The sequence below is a fragment of the Heterodontus francisci genome, chromosome 37 (genome assembly GCF_036365525.1).
Source record: "Heterodontus francisci isolate sHetFra1 chromosome 37, sHetFra1.hap1, whole genome shotgun sequence".
NCBI lineage: Eukaryota > Metazoa > Chordata > Chondrichthyes > Heterodontiformes > Heterodontidae > Heterodontus > Heterodontus francisci.
This window is the reverse complement of record NC_090407.1, coordinates 12,628,102-12,650,642: the sequence shown is the minus strand read 5'-3', so window position 1 is coordinate 12,650,642 and position 22,541 is coordinate 12,628,102. Positions and strand designations below refer to the sequence as shown.

Sequence of the window (22,541 nt, the reverse complement as noted above, 5' to 3'; positions counted from 1 at the left end):
TCACACCCCATCAAGGCCCAACATATATTTATGAACAAACTCGCTATTTTATGTCAAATGTGATTTTATTTTTATATTTAGTTAAATATTTAGCATGTATGCCTTGCATTGGATGGGGTTGGTGAAAGTTTGGAATAAGTTGGTAGCGTTAACTTTAACACTGATTAAGACTGGCTTGCTATTTATAATTGGTTCGGGTTCCATCACATGATCAGGATCAGCCTGATGGGAATAAAGCACAGACAGTAATAAGACTAGGTATGCAGTAAACAGGAGCGGATCCTCTGTGGAAATGGGGACGGGGCCTCAGTCGGTGAGAATGGAAGAGAAAACAGCATTTTGAATGACTTTTCCTTTGATAATCGTGCTACTTGGGGGGGGGGGGGGAAAGAGAGATAAAATTATACTATTGTTAAAAGGAGACAACTTGAACATTTTTCACATGACAGCAGAGTAAGAACTTGCCGTAATCACTGCAGTTTCCTCTTTCTCCCACCCTCCCAAGTGTCAGTTTAGCTCTGATTAGTAGCACTACAACCTCCAAGTTAGAAGTTTCTGGATTCTAAACACCATTCCTGATTTGAGCTTGTAATTTCGGCTGATATTTTGGTGTAGCTTTGTTGGATATACTGCCTTTCAGATTAGAGATTAAATTGGTACTGTCTGCTGGTTTTGGTGGATGTTAAAAATCCCGTGACACAATTTGAACAGGGTTCTCCTGGTAGCCAAGTCTAATAATCGAGGAGGATATTGAGCAAATTAACCACCAGCACTCGCCCCCCCACCCCCCCCGAAAAACAGATTAACTAATCTTTCAGTGACGCTTCAAAAATTTGTTCATTGTGTAGTGACTGAAATGTTTTGGTGGCGTGATTAGGTGGCTAAATAGATTCAAATATTTCATTATAATCGGCCTCATCACTTCTCGTTTCTCTTGTTAGCTCAAGAACATTCCCCTCCCCTCACACATACACACCAATCCCTCCAACTAATTGTGAAAAAGTATACTGATGGTATGGCTCAAACTCTTTCAGCGTGCAATCAGGAGTACAAACTCAGAAACCTACGTGATACAGCATCATCGAAATATCCACTTGTTTGAACTGGGGCATCATCTCACCCCACTCGTATACCTTGCTGACCAGCCTGATCTGTTGTTACAACCAAGGCAGGAGTAATGCACTGTTCAGTCCCACTGCTCCACAGGTCACAGCATATTAGTAAATTTCCCACCTACTGAAAAAAAAAATTAAACGCTTTATTTATCCCCAGAATAAAGCACATCAAACCAAGTTTCTTTAAACAAAATTAATTAATAAACTAAGTTTTAAACAAGAATGAGAAATCTATATGTATGAAAAGATTTTATAACTCCTTATTCTCCTAACCCTCTTACACACACATACATTCAAAAACCAATAGTTAACCGGTTTTAAAATACAACTGTTTCTTAGGAATAATAAAATAATTAGTTGTCATAGTCTGGTAGGAGATTTCTGGATCGGTGAGGTGTCCCTGAGTCAAATAGTCGGATGCCACTTAGTCTCTCCAGGTGACATTAATGAACAGTCTGTGATGAGTAGGTGTTCAAGGCAATCCGTCTGCAGCAGGCATCACAGATCTTTCAGCAAAAATGTGTAAAACAGGTCAACTTGGAATTCTAAGTAGCAGTCTAACAGTTGAAACTGAGATTTCAGGATCTCCCATAAACACAAAGTAACAGGACTCACTCTTGAGACAGGGATTCTTGAGACTGGAGGCAACAGCAATCTGCCACACCCGAAACACAAGGCTGCCTTTCTCCAAAGCTGTGTTCCTCCACAGAGTGTAGCAACTCTTCTTTTCTTGGGTCCTTTCTCTTCAGGCAGGTCAAAACCACACCTCAAATGTAGTATTTCATTCTAAGAGATGAAAAGCTTCTGTTGCAGAGAGAGTAGGTCTTTTCTCTAGTCTATTAGAAAATCACAGCCACAGTACCCTGCCAGCTGCTCCCAGCTCCCTGGTCTGTTTCACACTGCAAAACTGAAACCTTGCAACAATCAAGTCACAAGACAGTCATAAATCTTCCTGTTTCTTGAATACAAGTTTTACAGCCTGCACACTTCAAACACAAAGTCAGCATTCAGTGTTCACAAAGTCCTTTTTTCTCAGTCTGAAAGGCACACAGACCTCTTAGATTTAAAAAAGCAAAACACTTGACATTGTCATACCCTAAAAAAAAAATCACTTCAGCACGATAATCTAGATATAACACAACTGTAAAAGTTAACTAGTACAATTTAACCATGGCGATTCAGAAGGTGAATTGTTCCATTTATTGACCTGTTACTGTTTGTTGACACAGATGTTGCTTGACTAAGTCTTTTCAGTATTTTTTCCAGATTTCCAGCATCTGCAGTGTTTTGCTTTTGTTATAGTTGTTTGAAGATGTATATTGTGATTGGAGGTACTCATTTAACATATGAGCACATTAAATAAACAATTGGAAACAGGGTCCTGCTAATGGGCAAATGGCTAAATATAGTGTTGTACTAGGTCAGACACAATTGGTAGGAGATCTGACCTCGTTCATTGAAGCAGTTAGAGAGCTAGATCTGGGACTACATGCCCTCAGTTAGTTGGTCACTATCTGTGGTCCTGGTCCTTATCCAGACTCCTTATTCCACTGGCTGGAAAGCAAATGCAAACATCAATTGTGAACAGGATTAAGTTGAGCTGTGATCGTCTCCACAGTTGAATAGTCTGCCCATATTCACTTTCTAGTCCCTTGCATGATGAGCAATCACTTGAGATTCTGGAGACTGGTGGATGAAGAACCATTCCCCAAGTTGGCAGTCCATGCTACTGGGAAAAGAATGGAAAAAATTGAGAAAGAAGAAAGCATTTTTTTCCTAGTTGGCCATCCAGGAGCTAAGACACAAGGCCTTAAAGTTTTCTTAAACTAGATTATTAGTTCCAGTTTTCTTTGAGGGAGGTCTTAAAATATAAGAATGCATTTGGGGGCATTGTCTTTACAAAACATCTGGCAAACTGATTTTAATTGGAGGTGGAGATTAACTGAAAGAAGGTCCATATGTATCAGCACAGTAATAGCAAGCAAAATTTAAAGTGATAGTGTCTGAGAAAGTGTAACAAACTTTCTCGACATACTGAATGACACGAATGGCTGCTTTTTTGGCTCTTCCTCAGTGAACAAATTTGTCAAACACTTTTTCATGAAAATGTGCCCCATATTAATTATAATATTTGATAATTTAAGAAAATGCTTGTGATTTTATCTTTAATTGAAGGATCTGGCTCCTTTTTAACTCAAAGATTCTTTGGTGTTTGTCCAAATTTTATTGTTTCCCTACCATGGCTATGAAGGTTAGTGAAAATGATGTGCTATTGTACACACAAGTGGACAATACTGTTACTGACTTGAGGTTTATTCTTTGCTCTTACACTGTATTTAGTCGCAGCATCAGGACTTTGCAGATAAGGTCAGGCAAATGTGCCTCAGGAGGTCACTCCCTGCACCAGCGTGATGTTTTTTGTTGCTGCATCTCCAATAGCCTAAGATTCTTGGAGCGCTGAACTAGGACAGCTTTAAGCTGCAGGTACAAATCTGCTTGTCAACTGCATTGAGGGTGCTCTGAATTTAACTCCAGATGTAACTATTCCAACTCCCCTGACTGAACTTTCATCTTCCACCCTCTGTAAACTCAAGCTCTTCCAAAACTCTGTTGCCCATATCCTAACTTGCGCCAAGTCTTGTTATTCCCATTACCCTGTACTTTCTGATCCAGCAACGCCTCAATTAAATTTCTCAATATGTTCAAATCCCTCCATGGCCTTGCATTCCTTATCTTTGTAACCCTACAACCCTCCAAAAATATTGCATATCTCCAATTCTGGCACTTCCTCAATCACATCACTGGCAACTGTCTGGGACCCAAGCACTGGAATTCCCTCCCTAAATTTCTCTGCCTCACTCTTTAAGACATTCCTTAAAAGCTACCTCTTTGATCAAATTTCTGGTTATCTGTCCTAATGTCTGTTTATGTGGCTTGGTGTTATATTAAATCTAATAACCTCCTATGAAATGTCTCGGGGTGTTTTAATACGGTAAATGCATTATATAAGTAAGTTTTTTTAAATAAGTAACATTGCATTTGAAGTTCCCGTTTCAGTGCCATTTAAACCAGAACAGCAGACAAGATGACTGGATTAAGCTGCTGTGAAAATTTATCTAATTGTTTGTCTTGGAAAGAACATTTGTGTCAGTGTCAGGAGCTGTCAGTGTGTTGCTGGGTGGCGTTGCTGTGTAGACAGACTGTATTGTATACGCTGTTTATTGTATGATATAGGTCAGATATTTTAACTTTGCAAACTCCTTATTTTTTAACATATGCATAAACATAACACTAAGACAAGTGTCTGAGACACAGAGGGGTCTGGGTGTCCTACATGAATTGCAGGAGGTTAGTATTCAGGTTCAGCAAGTAATTAGGAAAGCTAAGAGAACATTATCGTTTATTGCGCGGGGAATTGAATACAAAAGTGGGGAGGTCACGCTTCAGTTATACAGGGCATTGGTGAGACCACATCTGGAGTACTGTGTACAGTATTAGTCTCCTTATTTAGGGAAGGATGTAAATGTGTTGGAAGCAGTTCAGAGAAGGTTTATTAGACTAATACCTGGGTGGGTTGTCTCAGGAAAGGTTGGACAGACTAGGTTTGTATCCGCTGGAGTTTAGAAGAGTAAGAGGCGGCTTGATTGAAACATGTAAGATCCTGAGTGGTCTTGACAGGGTGGATGTGAAAAGGATGTTTCCTCCTGTGGGAGAATCTAGAATTAGGGGTCACGATTTAAAAATAAGGGGTCGACCATATAAGACAAAGGTGAGAAATTGTTTCTCAGAGAATCATGAGTATTTGGAATGCTCCTCCTCAAAAGACAGTAGAAGCAGACTCTTTAAATATTTTTAAAGCAGAGTTAGATAGATTCTTGATAAGCAAGGAGCTGAAAGATTATTGGGGGTAGGCAGGAATTTGGAGTCGAGGTTACAACCAGATTAGCCATGATCTTATTGAATGGCGGAGCAGGCCTGAGGGCCTACCCCTGCTCCTAATTCGTGTGTTTGTATGTTTTGATTTATGTGATCTCCTGGACTGGTTTCAATCACATGAAGGAGTCAGACAGGAATCTGAGTTTTCTTTGCCTCTCCTAGCAGTATTGCTGGTTTGGGGGGGGGGAAAGAGAAAGAGGGGCATGTTCGCCATGATGGTTGAGGCATCACAGTGTGGAGTAGGCTTGATGGACAAGCTGGTCCTTTCCTGCTCATCAATTTCATATGTTTGTAATACAACAAGGATGGGAAGCAAACAGAATTCAGTGTCCACAAGTTATGATGTTACTGAAGTTTAAAAATTTGCATTTATATAGTGCTTTTCATGATCTCAATCCCAAAGCTCTTCACAGTCAATTACATAGTTCTGAAGTCTAGACAGTTGTAGGAAATGTAACATTGCACACAAGGTCCCCAACAAAACAATACAGAGACCAGATAATCAGTTTAACCAATGTTGGTTGAGGGGTAAATATTGGTTAAGACATCAGGGAGAACATCCCTGCTTTCATCGATATAGTACCATGTGATCTTTTCCAACCACCTAAGGGAGCAGATAGGGCCTCTGTTTAAATGTCTTACCTGAAAGACTGCTACTGTTGACACCTACTTCCTCAAAGATCAATTGATTTATTTAGTTCGATTGAATTATTAAATGATTTCAAATAGAGCAAGTTTATGTTTATCAGTTAATTAGTGACCGTTGGTACTAGAAGCTTGGACAAGTCCATATTTCAAATTTATATGGAGGTTGCAACCCCTCTTTGAATATTTAAGGACGCTGCTCAAGTCTTAGCTGCACTTCAGCCCCACATTCCTGATCTTTGGACACCCAGTGTGGAGGGGAGGGGGAGCGGGACAGGGATCTCCTTGTCAGTCTGCTCCTGGGCCTGACCAAGGTGGCAATTCACTGGTCCAGGCAGCAAGCCATCAGGGTGTGTTCACCCTGACTGACTGCCCTTCTAATGAGGTTACGTTCATGCCTGGGTGTCCCTTGAGAGGGAGCATGTGGTATCTGCCAGTTCACTTGAGGCCTTCCATAATCAATGGGCGCTACAGGGGTGGAAAATTGAATTTTAACTTAAGTTTTATTTCTTGGTTTTATTTAAAATACACATAAAAGGGGACCTGGGGGAATAAAGGCTCCCTCAACAAAATAAAAAGGCCTGGGGTACAAAGGCCAAAAAAAGTACTAGAAGCATTCTGCTGTTTCCACACAAAATGTGATCGGGATATGACGTGCATTACTACCAGTGCCCAATTCAGTCGAATCAATCATTCAATATAGCTTCAGTTTTAAAGGGAACAGGCAAAGAGATTTGAATTAATATCTGCAATGTGGAGTTAGCACCAACACAGGCATAACCAGCTGAATGGCCACCTCCTATATGGAAATGTCTAAATTTATGAAACCCCTTTAGTTTCTCCCATTATCCTGTCTTCCAGAGATTGCCCATCTCTTACAATAAAGAGGCAGGCTAACTACGGGACTAGCAAACTAGAGGTCTTGAGTTTAAAATCCCACAATTTGAGAGACTGCATTCAGTATATTTGGTAAATTGTTATTTTTCATCCTGTCAGCCCACAATTTAAAGCTGCCAGATTGTCATTTAAACTCAAACCAGTTCACTAACATCCTTCAGGGAGGCCACCTCTATTGCATGCCATGCTCTTAATGCCCTCTGAAGTAGCCTAGCAAGCTGCTACTCAGTTGTAGAATTGTTTTTCAAGATGAAGGCTTATTACCACCCTCTTGGGGCACCTAGGGCCAATAAACATGGCTTTGCCAGCTTCACCTACATACCAACAGTAGATTAAATTAAAAATGCCCAATATAAAATGTACTGGTTGGGAGCTACGATCGTGCTTGGAAAATACATATTGTTTGCTGGCCTTTTATACAAATGACTCTGATACACTGACTTTGGTTAGTATTTGTCCTTTTGAAGTTTAACCTTGTCTGCTATCATTCACGAAGAAGGGTCACTGACCCGAAATGTTAACTCTGCTTCTCTTTCCACAGATGCTGCCAGACCTGCTGAGTATTTCCAACATTTCTTGTTTTTATTTCTGCTATCATTCACCTTGTTTTGTAAATGTAGAGTTTGCAGAGGAGGAGCAGCACCAGTTGTCTATTTTAAATAAACCAAAAGGGTTGACACAGAGGTGCTCCAGTGTCACTAAAAGAGGTAACTCACAAGTGCTTCCTTCAAATGGAGTTGGCACCACTAATATAATTAACCAAGACATAATTACTGTTGTGGGTATTTCAGTTCTCTTTGCTAGCTTTTAGTTTAAACTCAGCCAAGACCTCAAGTCTGGCTTGTAAAGATGGGTGAAAGTGCGAAGTTGGGAGTGATTCTACTGTGGAAGGTAGGAAGATTACAGCAATACTGTCTCTCGCCTGTAATGTGTGACTTGCAAAGCTCCAGTGGTGTTTTGGTGATACCGTTATCATGTGTCATCTGGAGACAGTTCCGTTCTCAGTCATTAATTCCCACATATGATTGCTACACAAGTCTTGAAGGCAACACTGTCTTTCACTACCTGACTAATGCCGATAGACGGTAGATCTTGTAAATGCTTCAGGCTTGCAATCCTGTGATAAAATTACCACTATCCAGAATCAAGGCGCTCTTCTGATGCTCAGTTATAAAGGCCACTGCCTCATGAGAAATTGAGCCAGAGAAGGAACGTCTCTGTTTCCATGTCGGATCTGTTCAAAATTAGGTACCCCGTCAGAATTCAGGCTCCCAACCCATCCCATGGAAGCTGTGGTAGTGACCCGGAGTTCAGCTCAGAGAACTCTGGTCTACATTTAGCTCTATAGCTCAACTGGCCATGTGAACAGCTTCAGAGGGCATTAAGGCTTCCTCATTTAAAAAGTTTGTTTAATAGCCGATTTCCCCCTCTTATCTCTAGCCTCCAATCTCACTCTGCTGTAAAACTTTGTCTCCGTTATGGTCAATGCTGTAAACTGTGATCTCCTGTCCCTTCTAATCGCCAAATAAAGTGCTTTGCATTCCTCCTCCTCACTGTATTGAAATTCAGAATCTTCAAAAGTTTCATATTCTAAGTCCGTTCTTTCTCAGGATCCCAACCTAGTCCTCCTACAATCTACAGTTGTTTTTTTTTTAAAAAGGGCGTCCCTTGATTCCCGCTCACTGGGATCTTTCCTATTCTGCAGTGCTGTGGTGTTATGCACTACGGGTCTTGCAAATACGGTATCTTTCCATAAACTAAACTTGCTGAATCAGTAATCAATCTCACTCACGGGCTGGGAAACTGTCGCGCGATCGAGTGGAAAGCCGCTTTTTGGGTCGCCCACGACTTCAAAGTACACAAAATTTGAGCGGATCATAGTCGATCCTGTTAGTTGGTCGAGCAGCGGATTAGGTTAAAATTGCTCCGTGGTTGATGTCTCTACCGATCTAATCTCCAAATTTTGCATTTTTCTTTTCCAGGTATGGATTAACTTGCACACATGTAAATCACTGGGATGCCAGCTCAGTCGCGGTGATGTCTGAACAGGAACAACCCGCTCAGCTCTGCACCAAGGGGGACCAGTACCTTGCCACCGGTTGTCTGGCCGAAGCCACCGCCTGTTATACCACAGCTTTCAGCCAGAGCGCCGAGGCGACCGTCCAGCATGTCAAATCCTTGGGGGAGAGCGGCGTGAGCGACGTGGTGACCGTGTTGGAGGGCTGGTGCGCCAGCCAGAGCTGGGTTCCGACCCAGGCCGGCGGCGAGCCCACGGGCAAGGCGCCCGTCAGCGTGGGGGTGGCCGCTGTGTTCCTCTCGACGTTAAGCCCCAGCAACCTGACGGCCTCGGTGCTGAAGATGGAGGCGCTGCTGAGGAGCGGACGGTACGAGGAGGCGGTAAGCCGCTGTAACGCCTTACTCAACGCGCACCCAAGGCACTCGCTGGGCCTGCTGCTTACCAGGGCTCTGGCGTGGATCCTGTCCGAAACACACTCGGGCAACGGAGTGGTGGACTACCTGCAGGCATTCGTCAAGCGGCAGGAGGAAACCGTGGCATTCGTGACCACCCGGCAGAAGAAAGACTTGCCCCAGATTATCAGAGCCTTCGGTGACTACATGTGGCTGCACGAACTGGGGCAACAAAATGGCGGCGTTGACGGCCGGCTGAGCGATTGCCGCCGTTTCCTCTCGCTCGTGGCGCCTCATGACGTCAGCGCGTATCGCACATGCGCCACGCGTCTTTTCGAAAAGCGGCGGTTTGAGGAAAGCGCGGGAAGCTGCAGGGCGGCGCTCGAGCTGCTGTCGGGGCATGATGAGGAGGAGGTTTCGCTCCTCGTCGGCCGGGCTGCTGCCCACTTCGTCATGGGCAACCGCAACAGGGAGGTGATTCATGACTTGGCGTCGGCCTTTGAAAGCAGCCCGGAGCTTGCCAGGAAACATTTCGAACAGCTCTTCCTGCCGCACAGCGTCGTGGAGCGGGCCAAGCAGTTTATCGAGGCCCAGTTCTCCGAGTACAAGGAGGCGGTACGCTGCCGGGCTGAGCTGCGGTCTGATGGGGGAGCCGAGCTCCTTTGGTCCGTCCTCGAAGCACTCCAGCTGGTGACCCATATCGAGCCCGAGGCCAAGCGGGACCTGAAGATCCGACTGGCCGAGTGCAAGCTCCTCTGCGGGGACGCCGAGGGCTCTCTCCGGCTGTGCCAACGCCTGGTCGCTTCCGATCCGAATACCTACCACAACACCATACTGGTCCTCCGCGGCTTCTGCCACCTGCACGCTGGCAACCTCACAGAAGCCCTCGAGGACTTCCAGTCCATCCTGGAGCACGACCTGCCACACCCCGGGAGCTGTGTCAAGGCCCTGTGCGGCCGAGGCCTGGTGCGAATGTTGGCCGGGAGCCCTTACCTGACGGCCCTAGACTACATCACCGCCAGTAGGCTGCGGCTGGACGAAGCGGCGCTATTTGTCAAGTCGTATGTCCCCTGGAACCAGCGAGGCCTCCTGTATAAAGTGCTGCAGGAAGAAGGACAAAAAATCATTCAGAAAAATCCCTCCAGCCCCTCAGCCAGTGAAGTGTTAAGGAAGAAGAAAAATGCAGAGCATGGAAACCAAGGCTATTTTTTCAAAGAAGGGTACAGCCTCGTAATAAAAAAAATCAATACATTATCATTTAAACCTGTATCATTCAAGTTGGATTTCTTGCAGTAAATAACATGTTGGGATGTAGGGTATGAGTAATTTTGAGACATGACGTGGTAGGTGTAACATGTTTAGGTCTGAAGTCGCCTTACCTGTCCAGTGGTTCCCAAAGCTTTCCATCACTGGGGGTTCCTTGTTACCATGTCTCGGTCTGTTGTAGACTAATTAATACAAATTGGGTGGCATTGTGACTAAATTCCCAACAAATTGTGAAACTGCTTCTCGTGGCACATGATCCTATAATGTGAACTGATTTCTCGCGTTCCAAATTTACTCCATTTTATTGCAGAGTGGATTCGGAAATTGGCTGCAACATCCAAATTACTATTTAGGTATGGTTGGTACAAAATTGCACCTTTACCATTCTGCCAGTGGATCTTCCTCAATGCTAGGCATAGTCCTGCAGGCTACTAATCTGAAAATCACATTGTTGGCCTGTATGAACCCCATGGCACTGCCTAGATAAGCAGGGAGTTCTCCCATCAAAAACAGATTAACCGTTCATGCACCTGATTGCTCTTAGTGCAATTATGCTGCGTGCTAAATAATTGCTGTGTTTGCCCACGCACCAACAGTGATAGAGAGATACAGCACCAAAACAGGCCCTTCGGCCCAACGAATCCACGCCGACCATCAATCACCCATTTATACTAACCCTACATTAACACCATTTCCCTCTCACATCCCCACAATTCTCATAGCACCTACCTACACTAGGGGCAATTTACAATGGCCAATTTACCTATCAACCCACAAGTCTTTAGCATGAGGGAGGAAACTAGAGCACCCGGAGGAAACCCACGCAGTCACAGGGAGAACTTGCAAACTCCACACAGGCAGTACCCAGAACCAAACCCGGGTCACTGGAGCTGTGAGGCCGTCAGCGCACTTCAGAGTAATTCCTTGCAATTTTTATTGAATGTATTTATTTAGAACTTAGAAACATGAAACATCTGAAAGCAGGAAGAGACTTACTCTAATTCACCTTGCTTGTTCGTAACAAATGTTTCTCTTCAAGGTACTTGACCAATTTGATCTTTGTAGAGTGTCAACTATGGCTTAGTTGGTAGCACTCTCGTTTGAGTCAGAAGGTTATGGGTTCAAGCCCCACTCCACGACTGGAGCACGCAAATCTAGGCTGACACGCCGGTGCAGTACTGGTAGAGTGCCACATTGTCAGAGGTGCTGTCTTACAGAAGAGACCTTGAACCGAGGCCCCATGCAGCTCTAAGGTGGATGCAAAGATCCTGTGGCGCTATTTTGAAGAAGACTATGGGGAGTTATCCCCAGTTGTAGAATGAATAATAGCTGTTTGCCATTGGTTGCTGAAATCAGTGATCGAGACTATCTCGCAATAGTGTTCCATGCCTCTGGGGGTATATTCAATGTCTCCTTTATATGCACCATTGCCTCTCTGGCAGCACTGTAATGGAAAGTGTTTCCCTGGCATAGAGCCTTGTCTGCTGGGAGCATACTGTACAATAGCATGTGCTGGTTACACTTAAAGTGTCCGTTACAAATATTGGACTTTTATACTTGATCCAAGGCCCATACAAAAAACAAGTTCTGATCTGACATTTGATGAGTTTTAAAGGGAAAAGGCCTTGATTATTAAGTCTGAACACATTTGTTTTCCCTTAGAGATGCTTTGGGTGTTCACTACTTGGCCTTATTGCTGCTGGAGCTGGAGCCATCAGATGAGGTTTCCCGAATTCTGTCTGCAGATGCCCTCTACCAACTTGGCCGAATGGAAGAGGCTCACAAGACATTGCTGGTATCTCTTGGCAAGAACTCTCAGCATTCCTCAGTCCTGGCTCGGCTTGCCCTGCTTCAGCTGAAGAAAGGCTTTCTACATGATGCCAACCAGGTATGATAATTGGGGTGCTGTAAGAAGATGGAATCAAGGTGGTTAGCATAAGGTGTCCGGCTTGGTATTCCCTGGTATCAGTGATTTGTTGTTGGGAAAGAGGGAATGCTTCAGAGATGACCTAATCAAAATTTTAAGCAAATTGTTGATGCACAAATCTGTAGATATTTACAGTACAGAAGGTGTTCATTCATTCCATTGTATTTGTGTTGGTTCTTTTCTAGAGCAATCCAAAAGTAATTGCACTACCTCACTCTCCGTATGTCCCTGTAGCCTCCTCTGCTTCAAATGTTTATTTGCTCTTTAACAATGCTATCTGCCTTTACCACTCTTTATGATCTTCAACTAATGAAAATATGAAAGATTTTCCTAACCCCTCTTAGTCTTTCAGATTAAAATAAGATGTTCAAATCATAAAAACACAAATTAAAACTCTTAAAATTTGTGCAAATATTGGAAGTTGGGGAGGGGGCTGTTGCTTTTTCACCCAAAAGGCAATCAAGTCCTAGAATTGAAGGAGATTGAAGCAAATGATATAAATGTGGATAGAGATGATTTGATGTGTTTGTGGAGAAACAAGGGATTGATGGACATGATGAGAAGAGAGGGGTAGGTGGAGTTTGACCTGCAAACATTAAACAGTCTCATTTGAGCCTCATGATCTTTCCCTTATTCTAAAGTTTCTCATGATTTTACCTTTGCAAAGCTGCTAGTTTGGAGATTTTATGAGGAGGAAATTGTGGAATGGTATCTCCAAAGCTCTGTTTAAAATCTTGGAATTGCACGTGATAAACATAGGTAGTGATTTATTCATTTATGATGCATTAATAGCTTTGGGGAGATGAACCTGAATCTTTTTAACCACACGGTGGCAGCAAACATCAGGTTATTTCGGCAGCCAAAAATAGATTTTTTTCTTAATTGTTTGAACTTGTATATTTAAATAATCAATTCTGATCTTTATCAATAATGCAATATTCAAAGTTTTTGGAAGACTTTGACTGTGAAATAGGTTAACTGGAGGGGAGGCTCATTGGCGAAGTGGGTATAGATTGCAGATTTTCGTCAGTATAGCATGCAGGTAGTTGGCCTTCTGACTGAAGGTATGAACACCCATCAATGGTATTGAGGGGAGTATACAGTATAGGAGCTATGGGCCCTGCAGCGGTGGTACTGAGGAGTGGGTACAATATAGGACAAGAATGACTTGTACCTTTCATGACCTCTGAACATCCCAAAATGCTTTAAAGCCGATGAAAAGTGTTTGAAGTGTTGCACTGTTGTACAGGCATGCATAGAATTGTACTGAGGGGTGTGTAAAATGAGTATGGACACCTGTGGAAATGGCACTGTGGGGTGAATTGTACGTTCCCCGTCACTTCCAGCTGGAAATCTGAGATGGTGGAGGGCAGCAGGGAGCCAGCAGAGTGACTCCTGTAGAATTTTCAGCCCAGTTATGTGCAGCTCAGGCCACCGACTCCAAGGCTCCACATTGGTCATACTGAAGCTCCCCACGTTATTGGCTCAGCAACATTAAGTCTTCAATGGACTGCTCAGGCTGTACCTGTTGATGTGCAGCTTTGGTGTTCTGCTTGGCAGTAACTTACCATCTACCCCATGTAAGGATAGTCTGTTCTTACACCTCCATTACTTTGCTTGTATCTGTCTCTAACTGTTTCTCTCTACTGGTGAAAATCTAACCAATACTTTCACTTCCAGGGCTTGGGCACAAGAATCGAGGCTGACACGCCAGTGCTGTACTGTTGGAGGTCAGATGAGATGTTAAAACCAAGGTCCCATCTGCCTGCTTGAGTATATGTAAAAGATGCTATGGCACTATTTCAAAGAAGAGTTCTCCCCAGTGTCCTGGCTGATATTTATCCCTCAATCAACAACATAAACAGATTATCTGGTCATTATCATATAGTTGTTTATGGGCGTTTGCTGTGCTCAAATTGGCTGCCGCATCTCCTACATTATGACAGTGACTGCACTTCAATAATGAATTGCTTTGGGAAATCCAGTGGTTGTGAAAAGCGGCATATAAATGCAAGTCTTTTTTTCTTTTTCATTCGCACTCCTCTGGCCTCCTTCCTCCATCTCCTAGAATTCTCATTTGCACCAAGTACCAAAATCACATAACTTCGATCCTGTACTTGGCATTCCTGTACCAAAGATTTTTATCCAATCTTTTGAGTTGCTTTACTACCTAGCTGCATCTAATCTGAAGGATCATCTCCATTGAAAGACCAAGCCTGACCCTTTACTCTGCATTACTATTTTTCCCCCTTTAAAGTCATAAACCTGCATGCTTTGTAGCATCTCCAGTCAGCCCTGTGCCCTCTGTCTTCTCTTCCCTGTTTCAAACACCTTCTTTAAAAAAAACTCATCCCTGCAACCAGACATTCACTTTCATCTCACCATAAACCTTTGTTATGTGCCCCCTGTCCCCAACCATCACTTGTATGGTCTTCCTGAGACATCCTTTGACGTGAGGGAAACCGTACAGACTGATTTGGGTGCGCCCTGCTGGAAAACCTGTGCAAGTGAACAATCTGTATGATGTTACACTTTATAGTCACAAGAGGGCTCTCTAACCATATCACTGCATTCAGTGCTGGTGCCAAACTAAAATTGCTCGGACATCAAAGCAAGCTGCCTAAGTCTTGCTGACCTGGCTAAACTGTCTGTGGCTCATTGCTATGAATGTGCAGACATGGTGGCTCTTTCCCCACACAATGGCCGGAATTTTACTGTTATCTGTGGCTCCGGGGCAGATGCGTCTGAAGCGGATGAGGGCTCCGATCCTGCTCTGCATCTCCTGGCCACCGGCATCACATGCCAATTAGCGGCCCCGCAGCGTATCTGAAGTGAAAGGGCGCGCACAGACGGGATGATATTCAGCATTGGGGGTGGGGCCACATCCGGGAAAGGCTGATGTAAGCCCTTGAAAAAGGTTTACTGCAATGAAAGACGTTAAGACATCAGTGTCATTAGGTCTGGAGTATTAAAGGGCTCTACATCTGCAAGGAGAGAAGGACTGACACAGTACAGGAGAAGTACAAGAAGTGATGGAGGGGAGAAGCATTCGCTCAGCCCCCCGATTTTCAGATGATTCACTGCAGGTCCTCCTTCAGGCGGTTGAGGAGAGGCGGGAGATCCTCTTCAATCCAAATGGTAGAAGGCAACCCTCCCAAGTGACCAAGAGGGCCTGGCTGGAGGTCGCGGAGGCTGTCAGCAACCGTGGTGTTGTAAGGCGCACATGGATCCAGTGCCGCAAGCGCCTCAATGACCTGCTTCACTCTGCCTGGGTAAGGGGCATTCCTCATTGATCTAATCATTAATGTGTCAAGGGAGGGTATATGTGTACTCATGATGCAATGTGGAAGCCCTGTATGATCATTGCTTGGCTGCTGCCTTGCATTGGGATGCAAGATGGGCAAGTCTGAGATGAACGGTGATGCGGAGGTGTTCAAAACACGCTCAGCACTGGCACAGCAGTGAAATGCAACATCAACCCCTTTGGGTGACTGCGTGATACGCCAATAAATATGTTTAAATAGAGTCATGGAGTCGTACAGCACAGAAACAGGCCCTTCGGCCCACCGCGTCCATGCCGACCACAATGCCTATCTATACTAATCCAACCCGCCTGCATTAATTCCATATCCCTCTGTGCCTTGCTCATTCAAGTACCTGTCCAGATGCCTCTTAAATGTTGCTACTGTTCCTGCCTCCACCACCTCCTCTGGCAGCTCATTCCAGATACCCACTATTCTTTGTGTGAAACGTTTACCCCTTTGATCCCCTTTAAACCTCCCTCTCACCTTAAATCTATACCCTCTAGTTTTAGTCACCCCTCCCTTGGGAAACAGACTCTGGCTATCTACCCTATCTATGCCTCTCATAATTTTATATGCCTCTATCATGTCCCCTCTCAGCCTCCTTCGCTCCAAGGAAAACAGACCCAGCCTATCCAATCTCTCTATAACTCAAGCCCTCCAAACCAGGCAACATCCTTGTGAATCTTTTCTGCACCCTCTCTAGCTTAATCACACCTTTCCTAAAGTGCGGTGACCAGAACTGCACACAGTATTCCAAATGCGGCCTCACCAACGTTATGTACAACTGTAACGTGACATCCCAACTCTTGTACCCAGTGCCTCGGCCGATGAAGGCAAGCATGCCATATGCCTTCTTCACCACCCTGTCTACCTGTGTTGACATTTTCAGGGAACTATGTACTTGCACCCCAAGGTCTCTCTGTTCAAGAACACTCCCCAGGGCACTGCCATTCACTGTATATGTTCTGCCCTGGTATAACTTCCCAAAACACATCACTTCACACTTGTCTGCGTTAAATTCCATTTGCCAATCCCTTGCCTACTTTCCCAGTTTATCTATATCCTGTTGTAACCTTAGACAACCTTCTTCACTGTCCACTATACCACCAATTTTGGTATCATCTGCAAACTTACTAATCATGCCCCTGACATTCACATCCAAGTCATTTAATATATATGACAAACAACAGAGGGCCCAGCATCAATCCCTGCGGCACACCGCTGGTCACCGGCCTCCAATCTGAAAAACAACCCTCCACTACCACCCTCTGTCTCCTATCACTGAGCCAATTTTGTATCCAATTGGCTAGCTCACCCCGGATCCCATGTATTCGAACCTTCTGGACCAGCCTACCATGCGGGACCTTGTCAAAGGCCTTGCTAAAGTCCATGTAGACAACGTCCATCACCCTGCCCTCGTCAATCTTCTTGGTCACCTCCTCAAAAAACTCAGTCAAATTCGTGAGACATGATTTCCCACGCACAAAGCCATGCTGACTATCCCTAATCTGACCTTGCCTTTCCAAATGCATATAAATCCTGTCTCTCAGAATCCCTTCCAATAACTTTCCCACCATTGATGTAAGGCTCACTGGCCTGTAGTTCTCTGGCTTATCCCAGCTGCCCTTCTCAAATAAAGGCACAACATTAGCTATCCTCCAGTCTTCCGGTACCTCACCCATACAAAAATCTCTGCCAGGGCCCCAGCAATCTCGTCCCTTGTTTCCCATAGCATCCTAGGATACACCTGGTCAGGCCCTGGGGATTAATTCACCTTAATGCGCTTCAAAACCTCCAACACCTCCTCCTTTGTAATGTTGATATGCTCCAGGATATCTGTGTTCCCTCCCTAGAACTCACTAGCTTGCATGACCTTCTCCACGGTAAATACAGACGAGAAGTATTCATTTAAGATCTCGCCCATTTCTTGTGGCTCCACACATAGATTCCCACACTGATGCTTAAGGGGACCTGCTCTCTCCCTAGCTACCCTTTTACTCTTAATATACATAGAATCTTTTACGATTCTCCTTTTATCTTATCTGCCAGGGAAATCACATGGTCCCTTTACGCCCTCCTAATTTCCTTCTTAAGTGTACTCCTACATCCCCTATACTCCTTCAGGGATTCGCTTGATCCCAGCTGCCTATACCTGACATATGCCTCCTTCTTTGTCCTGACCAGACCCTCAATATCCCTCGTCAACCAAGGTTCCCTAAACTTGCCAGCCTTGCCCTTCCATCTAACAGGAACGTACCGGCCCTGAACTCTTCTTATCTCACTTTTAAAAGCCTCCCACTTGCCAGACGTCCCTTTACCTGTAAACAGCCTCTCCCATTCAACTTTTGAGAGTTTCTGTCTGATGCCTTCGAAATTAGCCTTCCCCCAATTTAGGACTTCAACCTGAGGACCAGTCCTATCCTTTTCCATAACTATCTTGAAGCTAATAGAGTTATGGTCACTGGTCCCAAAGTGCTCCCCTACTGACAATCAACCACCTGCCCATCCTCATTTCCTAAGAGGAGGTCAAGTATAGCCCCTTCTCTAGTAGGGCCATCCACATACTGCTTCAGAAAACTATCCTGGACACACTTAACAAATTCTTCCCCATCTGATCCCTTAGCACTAAGGCAGTCCCAGTCAATATTAGGGAAGTTAAAATCACCTACTATTACAACTCTATAATTCCTACACCTATCTGTGATTTCCTTACACATATGCTCCTACAATTCCCTCTGACTATTGGGGGGCCTATAGTATAATCCCATCAAAGTGATCACCCCTTTCTTATTTCTAAGTTCTACCCATATGGCCTCGCTGGACGTTCCCCTCGGGATATCCTCTCTAAGTGCTGCTGTGATGTCCTCCCTAATCAAGAGTGCAACTCCCCCTCCTCTCTTACCTCCACCTCTGTCATGCCTGAAGCATCGGTACCCTGGAACAGTGAACTGCCAGTCCTGCCCATCCCTCAACCACGTGTCCGCAAAAGCTATAATATCACAATCCCATGTACCGATCCATGCTCTGAGTTCATCTGCCTTCCCTGTAAGGCTTCTTGCATTAAAGTAAATGCAGTTTAGCCTACCAGACCTTCCACGCTCCCTATCCTGCCCCTGCCCGGCCTGTCTACTGGACTTGCTTGCTTTAACCTCCACATTTGCCTCAACTGTCTCATCGGAGAGACTACTACTTTGGGTCCCACCCCACTGCGAGACCAGTTTAAACCCTCCTGAGTAGTACTAGCAAACCTCCCCGCAAGGATAGTGGTCCCCTTCAGTTCAGATGCAACCCGTCCCTCTTGTATAGGTCACCTCTGCACCAGAAGAGATCCCAATGATCCAAGTAGCTGAAGCCCTCCTGCCTACACCAGCCACGTATTCATTTGCCTTATCCTCCTATTCCTACCCTCACTAGCACATGGCACAGGGAGTAATCCTGAGATTACAACCCTAGAGGTCTTGCTTTTTAAACTTCTGCCTAACTCCCTATATTCACTTTGTAGGACCTCATCTCTCTTCCTGCCTATGTCATTAGTACCAATATGGACCACGACCTCTGACTGCTCACCCTCCCCTTTCAGAATGTCCTGCAGCCGCTCCGAGATATCCTTGACCCTAGCACCAGGGAGGCAACATACCATTCTGGAGTCTTGTTTGCGGCCACAGAAACGCCTATCTGCACCCCTTACGATAGAATCCTCTATCACTATAGCTCTTCCACCCCTTTTCCTTCCCTGCTGTGCAGCAGAGCCCTCCGTGGTGTCACGAGCTTGGCTGTTGCTGCTTTTCCCTGAGAGGTCATCTCCCCCCCCCCAACTGTATCCAAAGCGGTATATCTGTTTGAGAGGGGGATGGCCACAAGGGGACTCCTGCACGACCTGCCTGCACCTACTACTCTAGGGGCCTTGTTCTACCCACTCCAATCTAAAGTCCTTAATAAGCTACACTGAATTTTAAAAAAGCACTTTAGTAGTACTCACCTTGTAAGTACTTAAAAACTAAGTATTTTCGTTTAATTAGTAAAAGAGGGTACACAATGCCCGAGAGAGGTCCCGTACAGGTGGTGGCGTGGCCAGTCAGGCATACCTGAGTAGAATGGAGGAAGATGCTTTGACGATAGCAGGGGAGGAAGGAGGACACGTCTTTGCAAATGGCGAGGCCGGTGGACCTGGCTGTGAGAGTGAGTGATCTAGAATGTGGTGTAAGAGTGTATGTGGGGGGGATAGGGGAGCGGTGGTGGGCCAATGGTGTGGTGATTGTCTGAGGCACTGAATTGTGCCCTCAAATGTTAATCACAGAGATGTGACCTTAATGGAGTCAAAAACGTGCTTAAGTCTGGATTGCTGATCAATATGATTTTCTCAACAGGTTAAACACAGCATGAGCCAGGAAGCGTCTCCGTTGCCCGACCATCCACCTCTGAGGTGGAGGGGGGCACCTCAGAGGGTGCACCGTCACATCCTCACAACGCACCAAGTACCAGCACAGATACTTACACCACGGTAGGGATTAGCGTGTCTGGGGAGTCAAATTCACATACAGGTGTGAGCACAGCACAGCTGCCGGGCCAGCCACCAGAGGCAGAATCGGCCGACACCTCACACACTCGGAGGAGTGTGGGATGCCAGGCCAGTGCAGAGCCGCAAGCTGATGACGTGCCTCTGAGAACATCTATTCGTCGGGAGATGTTGCAGGTGCAACAAGCGGTGCCTGGAAGTCTGGCGGAGTTGCCTGAGGCGCTCATAACTATGATACATACTCTGGAGACATCCATCCAGAGTATGAGTTCAGCAAACTTTCAGGCATTTGAACATCTGGCTTCCCCCTTTGAAAGACTGGCGGTTGCAGTGGAAGGGCCAGTTCTGGATGCAATTTGTGACCTCAGAGCAAGTGTGGCCTCCCTGGACTAGAGCACCAGAGAGCAGAATATGATGCGCTGGCGACAGGTCGAGGCCGCTCATTCCTCTGTCACCATTGAGGACCAGCCGAACCTCAGGAGGGCACGGGCAGCAGATCGCATATGGGAGCTCCTCTCGGCGCATCCTGCAGCTCCTTGCTCCTTCTGCCAGGGACATGTGAACCGCGAAATCCCAGGGTGTTAGAGGGTGCTGATGATATTTATCATGAGAACCCTGAGATGCCATGGCCCTCACGGCCGCGGACGTCCGCCAAAGTCATCACAAGCAGGGCGGCAACCTGATCAGCCACCTGCCTCTGGTGATTCTGGTGGCGAGGGATCATCCACCCGCATGAGCACTCGCATACGAAATAAGAAATCACTTTAACATCACTACTGGTTCACTGGGTTACTTGTAAGTTATTTATTTGATTTGTATAAGAAAAATTTGTAACAAATTTTGTGTCTTGACTATTTGACATGTCATTCCTGAAGTCACACCCAACATCGTTGCTCAACACAAGTAGTTTTAAATGTGAGGTCAAACACTTCGGTTGCGTTCCTCATGATGTGAAAGATTGCATCGTCACATTATCTTTCCCCCTGAAGGTGAGTGAATTTGCCCTCTCAGATCCTCACAATGACTCACAAAATTGATATTGCCGTATGGGGAGGCGGTGGCATAGTGGTATTATCACTGGACTAGTAACCCAGAGACCCAGGGTATTGCTCTGGGGACATGGGTTCAAATCCCACCACAGCAGAAGGTGGAATTTGAATTCAATTAATAAATCTGGAATTAAAAAGCTAGTCTAATGATGGCCATGAAACCATTGTCAAATGTTGTAAAAACCCATCTGGTTCACTAATGTCCTTTAGGGAGGGAAATCTGCTGTCCTTACTGGTCTGGCCTACATGTGACTCCAGACCCACAGCAATGTGGTTGACTCTTACATGCCCTCTGAAATGGCCTAGCAAGCCACTCAGTTAGGGCCATTAGGGATGGGCAATAAAATGCTGGCCTAGCCAGCAACGCCCACATCCCATGAATGAATAAATTTTAAAAAAAGATGAAAATTTATATCCTCTCAATGGAAACACCTGCCTATTAGAGACTCCCTGGTGTCTCCAGCACTTAGAGCCAAATTACATTCAGCTTCCGCTTCCTGATCATCATGTGACTGATGCCCAGCTTCCTCATCAGAAATGTCATCATCAACTGATGACGCATCACGCTGACTTTGATCAACCTCCAGGGCCTCTCCATTTTCAATCACCAGGTTATGCAAGGCACAGCAGACGACAATGATTCTTGAAACCCTCGATGGTACGTACTGCAGTGCCCCACCAGAGCAGTCAAGACACCTAAATCTCATCTTTAGTAGGCCTATAGTTTGTTCGATTGTCACTCTGGTGGCCGCATGGCTTTCATTGTATCGTTCCTCCGCATTACCCCTTGGGTTCCTCACTGGTGTTATAAGCCGTGTCTTCAGAGAATAACCCCTGTCACCAAGTATCCATCCCTCCATTCTGTCAGGAGGACTGAAAAGTACAGGCAGCTGGGAGTTTTGGTGAATGAAAGCATCACGACAACTCCCAGGGTAGCGTGCGCACACCTGCATGATTCTCTTCCAATGATCAAAGATGATCTAAATTTCATTGAATGGAATCCCTTGCGGTTCATGAATGCCCCCGACTGACCTGCTGGTGCTCTAAGGGCCACATGAGTACAGTCTATCTCGCCCTGTACCATTGGGAACCCAGATATAGTGCTGAAGCCTCTGGCTCTCTCAACCTGACTAGTGTTGTCTGTCTTGAACGTGATGAAATGGTTAGCACGTTGGAACAATGCACCAGTCACAACCTTTATGCAGTGGTGCGCTGCTGCTTGTGAGACACCGCACAAGTCTGCTGCTGAGGCTTGGAACGAGCCACACGCATAGAAGTTAAGAGCTATTGTAGCTTTAGAGTGAACGGCATTGGATGGCCAGCGATACAGTTTGAGGCAACATCCACTGCCAGCATCTCACAAAGAGATGAGACAGTCCAACGTGACAGCCGTAGTCGTCTTCTGCACTGGCATTCTGACAGCTGCAGGTAGCTCAAGGCGCGGTCGGTATGCCCTTCCTGCTGGGTAGGCACGTT

At 45.5% G+C, this 22,541-nt stretch overlaps 1 protein-coding gene across 1 annotated transcript in view; it reads left to right on the top strand.

Moving 5' to 3' along the window:
- Positions 1 to 22,541, top strand: part of ttc34 (tetratricopeptide repeat domain 34) — a 104,464-nt gene that overhangs the window by 5,640 nt on the left and 76,283 nt on the right. The window contains exons 2-3 of the mRNA XM_068016761.1: positions 8,576 to 10,222; positions 11,931 to 12,156. Of these exons, the coding sequence (XP_067872862.1) occupies positions 8,631 to 10,222; positions 11,931 to 12,156 (1,818 nt within the window). The 5' untranslated portion in view covers positions 8,576 to 8,630. The remainder of the gene's footprint in view (positions 1 to 8,575; positions 10,223 to 11,930; positions 12,157 to 22,541) is intronic.